General features: G+C 42.4%; 1 protein-coding gene across 1 annotated transcript; it reads right to left on the bottom strand.

Moving 5' to 3' along the window:
• Positions 1–1,250: 1,250 nt before the first annotated feature.
• Positions 1,251–2,333, bottom strand: OXGR1 (oxoglutarate receptor 1). Its single transcript, XM_054514053.1, is given in 6 exon segments — positions 1,251–1,398; positions 1,568–1,670; positions 1,673–1,846; positions 1,849–2,217; positions 2,220–2,258; positions 2,261–2,333. Coding segments are annotated over 6 exon segments (906 nt in total).
• Positions 2,334–5,602: the final 3,269 nt, after the last annotated feature.

Raw genomic sequence — 5,602 nt, 5'->3', positions numbered from 1 at the left:
TAAACATAGAACTTTGTACCTGTCACTGTTTAGTAGCAGCCTGTGTCTCTGCAGATCATAGCTGTAATTTGCCAGCCTAATTTTGTCCTCTTAGCTTCAAGTAAAGATGTAAATAGAAGAACCAGACTTTATTTCATTATCCAGTTTGATAATGAAAACACTAAATACTCCTGAACCCAGGACAGAGTGGTCAAATCCTCACTCTGTGGCTCCCCCTACTCTGATAGTAAATCGCTAATACTTTGACTCTGAGCATGAACTCTGGAACTAGTAAAAGTAGTTTCTCCAAACTGTTTCCTTGGCTTATGGTAAGAGAGTCATCTCAGATAGCCAAAACTTGAGAAATTTTTTTGAGAGCTAAGATGTGTGACATTCTCCTATCCTTCATGTATGAGCCTATTAATTTGTTGTAGTAGGAAATCAGAATGATCTGGGATTATACTCAGCTGATAGATTCATAGAGGCTACTACTCATCTATAATCATCTTTTGTAGACTTATATGATTTAATTCATTTTTTCTCCATTTTTCCAGATATGTATATATCTATTTATATATACTTATATAGCCTTGTAGTCACCATGTAGGTCTGCCTCTCCTATTCCTCCCATCCTCCCCTAGGCTAAGAGATTTCTCCATTAAATTGCTCAGTGCCCTGTGATGAAGTTCATTGAACTTCCATCCAATCTGAAAACATCTGATTTATCTAGGAGCATTCTAGGTGTGCAAGTCAGTGGTTTCAGCAACCGTGACAATATCTGCTATGTTTTACTTAGGCTGTAATAAACAAAGTACTCCATCAGTGGCAACACTGAAATCAGTGGAAGTTGTTCTCATGTCCAGACTAAGCTCTCCATGTTTCTGGACTCAATAGCAAAGCCCAGAGCTAGAGAACCCTGTGTTTCCCAAATGTCTTTGCCTTGATGGTTTTAAATTTTGCCTTCAAGGTGGCTTAGTCTTGTCTTTTCCCTCCTCTTTCTTTGGTTGCTAGGAGAGGTGTATATAAAGCTGCTTCCAGGAAAGCTTTTTGACAAGTCCTCTGCTGCAGGGAGAGGGCAAAGTCAGATGCAATTCTTGCTGTCATACCAACACAACTGTCTTAGGAGCTTAGAGCACCAAAGCCATCATGGGTTTGCTGGAATTTACTTCAGGGGACTTCTTCACAACTTTAATGTGATTTCTGACTTGGTCATGTAGTTTTTGCTCCTGGATGTATTTGCTCCACTTACACCTTGAAGGAGAGCGCGTGGCTTACTGGAAGTTGTCTCCCACTGTGACATAAAGCAACAGGTTACCACATGTGTTGAGTGGAGCTGGTGGCTGACACAGTAGGCAGAGTGTATTCATTCTCCATGTGACCAGCTGGCTGGACACAACTGTCGTTAACCTGAGCAGTTGCCTAAGATTGGAAGGAAAACTTTCCAAACAATAATAGTATTGATAACATGAAGAGCAGTCTTTTTATGTCTTTTATGAAAAGTCTTTAATGAAAGCTTTCATAAAAGACTGCTCCTCATGTTATCAATTCTAATATTGTTTGGAAAGTTTTTCTTCCAATCTTAGGCAACAGAGCCACCCAAAAGACATGGAAGGGAAGGAAGTACACATGGAAGACCACCAAGAGGACAACAGCAAGTCTTAGAGCCTTCTGTTTGTAGCAAGCCCATGTGAGGGGCCGATGGCCAAGGTGCAAATGATGAGCCCATAGCACAGAGTCACTGTCAGTGAGGGCAAGAAGAAGGCCAGGCTGGTCAGCAGCCACCTGATTGTGCCCAGGTTTGCAGAGCTGGTCAGGTTGAGGCATGAGGACCTTATGTTTTGTGTCCCTTTTGAAGAGATCAAGAAATGACAGGGCTGACAGCTTCCAGTGCCATCAACCAAATGCTTGTGCGAACCACTGCTGTCCACCACTTCCTCTGGATGTGGGAGAACTTCATTGTGTCAAACATCACCACGAAGGCACTGAAGCAGGTGAGGAAGAGGATGCTGCTGTGCAATTTGAAGGGGAAGCCGAAGCAGATGAACTTGCACGTGAATTCACCAAAAATTGAGTGTTCCCCAGTAGCACAGTAGTGCATCAGGAAGGGAAGGCCAGTGAGGTAGAGCAGGTCTGTGAGTACCAGGTTCAGCCTGATTAGGGTGCTGGTCTTTCAAGATCTCATCTTGAAGCTGTAAACACAAATGACAATGAAATGTCCCAGGAAGCCCAGCAGAAAGACATAATGTGGAGGTACAAAGTCTTCAGACCTACTTCCACACAGTGCATTTGGGAAAATCAACTTCAGTGTCTTGCTGGGTGATGGAGTTGGCTAAGTTGTCATTTGTTGTGTTCATTTTTTTCTCCTTAGCTGTTAAGAAAGAGAGACATGTTTAGAGTTCACTGACAGATAAGACTCCTCACTTCTCATTAAAAACAACTTATAATCAGGTCTTTCAGCTGCTCATCAATGCTCCTATTAAAGTGACTTTTATGAATAAGGAAAGACCTTGCTGTGTTAAGAATTGATCTTGATCTAGAGGGCTTTTATCATATCTAGATACACCAAATTTTATTTTAAAATGGATATTTCAGGAAAGGGCCAACAAAGGCACAATGAAGCTGTAATATAAGGGATTCCACAGTGTTTGAGGTGTGTCCCTCATATACAATGTTCACTTTCTGCTCTCATCAGGGGTCAAATGGAGAAGAAGGACAGATAAGTTGTATTATGTTACTGACCAAAAGTATAGAGGGTAATTTCCAGAACATAACTGTTCCCTTAAAAAAAAACCCACCCCAAAAAAAGGTGGATTTTGAAGAGTTTTCAAAACTCTTTTTTTTTTTTTTTGCTACTTGAGTTGGTTGATATTTTTACATTTTTCTTCTTGCTTCTTGGAAACCAGTGATAGAGGAATATTTCATTATTTTAGTTCATTAACAAGATTGATGTTGCCAACAAATAAGTTATTTTTAGGCTTGTCGTTAGCTGCTACGTAAATTTCTGTCCCTCTAAAAATTTTAAATGGTGTTTTGCTTTGACATTAGTCTTAGATAGAAATTTTCTGAAACATCAAAATAAATTCATCCAATTTTGTAAAGCAGCCAATTGCAAGATACAATATGGGACATGAGCAGGATTCGAGGAACATAAAGACAGCCTGGTATACAGTCTCTACAGCAGAAAATAGACAGTCACTGATGCACATAGCAAATAAGTGTTAACATGGCATTCAGTAAATACATTTTCTGTGAAGAAGTGCCCTCTTCTAAAATGGAGCAAATGTTCTGCTGGAAGAAAATGAATACATCTGGAATATTTTTTTCCAGAGGAATGCAGTGTCCTATAGGATGATGCCCGTCCTCAAATTATTGTGGCCTGGATCTGTTAAAATGGAGCCTACTGAATCACTGCTTCTGTTTCTTGTTTCACTCTGAATTTTCTTGCTGTAGCTTCTACCCTCACTTGTGAGATCCCACAGAAAAAGGTTGCAGGATTTGGATTCAAATTTGTGTAGAACATTTGGTTCAAACATATTTAAAATACTTTGACAAATGAAGCTGGAGCTTGAAAAGATGTATGCCAAACACTGGCAGTGGTTTTTAAAGAGCAAAACAGTTTTAAACCCCTTGTCATGGCTGGGGATGGTGCAGGAGAAGTTTGGATAAATCCAGTGGTCCTACTTCACAGTTGTGCAGCAATGCCATCATTCTCAAACAAAACTGAAGCCTCTGCTGCAGCTAATGGCTAACCAGGCTGGCAGCAGCAGCTACACCCTGCCTAAGCTGTGCTGTGCTCTCACGCTGGGAGCACCAGGGCTGTGCCCATCCTGCTGTTCCCAGTGCACAGCTACGGAGCCAGCTGAAGGGCATGGCTGGGAGCTGCTCCCCACACCACTTCCTTTGTGATTTTGGGAGAATTTCATTCTGTCAGCAGCTTGCTCACCACCAACCAGCGTGCTGTTGTAGCAAACCATAGGCCGGAGGGCAAATGCCTATGATCACAAAAAGCACATCAGTGGCACTCAACCATGCAGTCCCTACTGGTGGCCACTTGCCCTCAGGGGCTTTTGGAGCCTTCACTATCCATGTGTTTCGTGTTGTGGCTGGATGCAGGTCAAGGAACTCCCTCAGAGGCCAGACCACACCCCAAGCCCTGCACTGGATATGGAAACACAAAATGGGCACAAGCATTGTAAGAAAAGCATGTGGGTGTGGGGTGTCAGTTCTGAACTGCTCTAAGGTTACAACAGGTTACAGCAGCGACCAAAGGAAGAAGACAGTGAGTCTTTGCTGTTGGTCTTGTTATTTTGCTGTCTGAATTACAAATGGAATTTAGACAAAACTTAAATCTAATAAAGGAACAGTTTGTACTGTGGCAGATTTTATCACACTAAGTAATTGGCCATAATGGCACTTCTGCAGCCCAGGCTGAGGGCAAATGATATATGCTGTAGACACATAATGAACTTTAAATAAATTATCCAAAAGCAGAACTAGAAGGGAACTAGATTATTGAAATAGAAACCCTCTTTCAGTCTTAATGGTGGAGTCACTGCTTTATTACATGGTATTCTTTACTGTAACCAATTGATTGGAGTCACTTTAAAAAATGTTGTGATTGCATGTCTTTAATTGCAGTCACGTATAAGAGAAACTTGTCTGCTTCTGCATTGCGATAATTTAATTACAGCCTGCTGGAAATAAAAGCCAAATGGCTGCAGCCATGGCAAAGTAACCTAGTGCCTGTAATTGGACTATATTTCACACAGATGTGCTGCTGAATAAATTAAATAGAATTTGGCTCTCAGTGTTCAACTCTTCAACTGACTTAGATTTAAAAGACACAAATGATATACTTTGGGATCAAGATGTGAGCCCTCCTTATCGTTTATAATTCAGGAGATATTTTCATGCAGAAAGAGCATGTGGATTTAACTCAAGTGTTGGGCGCATCTCGGGTAAGTTTAATTTTTTCCATACTTCCATCATCTTGTAACCCTTTACTCATCTCTCTCCACTTTGCCCTGCCTCCAAGTTTCTACCTCTAAATCAAAATATGCATTTTACTTATAAACCCTTAGTGTTGTCTTCTCTTCACAGTTGGTTCCTAAATTATGTTACTCCAGCTGGCAGTTTTCTTTTAAATTCCATAGGTTTGTGCAGTGAGACTGGTTGAGAAAGCCCCCATGGGCTATCAGGCAAGCTGCAGGAATGTTCTGACTGTGTTCCCAGGTTTCTGCCAGGTGAGGACAGCATGGGCTCCATGGTGATAAGTGAGAGCAGCTCTGCCCCCTCTCACCTACCTACCTGCAGACTAGCAGCCATGTCCCCAGCAGCAGAGCTGTCTGGTGTCACCTGTCCTCCAATCTGGCCTCCAATACCTGCTTGGGACATAGGGACCTGTCTCACTCTCAGAATGGACTGGGACTGCCTGTACCCTGCCCAGTGGGCTGGAGTGGTTTGCCAGGGCTACTTCCAGCCTCAGTGAGGGAGGCAAGCCAGCAGCACCCAGGCAGTGAGAGGCAGCACCAGCTCAGTGCCTGTCTCAAGGAATACCCATCTTCCAAGTCCCAGAGCACAGGAGAGGTGGGAGATGAGGGGAAGGATGCAGAAAGAGCAGGGT

Source organism: Molothrus ater, chromosome 2 (genome assembly GCF_012460135.2).
Source record: "Molothrus ater isolate BHLD 08-10-18 breed brown headed cowbird chromosome 2, BPBGC_Mater_1.1, whole genome shotgun sequence".
Taxonomy (NCBI): Eukaryota; Metazoa; Chordata; class Aves; order Passeriformes; family Icteridae; genus Molothrus; species Molothrus ater.
This window is presented reverse-complemented; position numbering and strand designations above follow the sequence as displayed.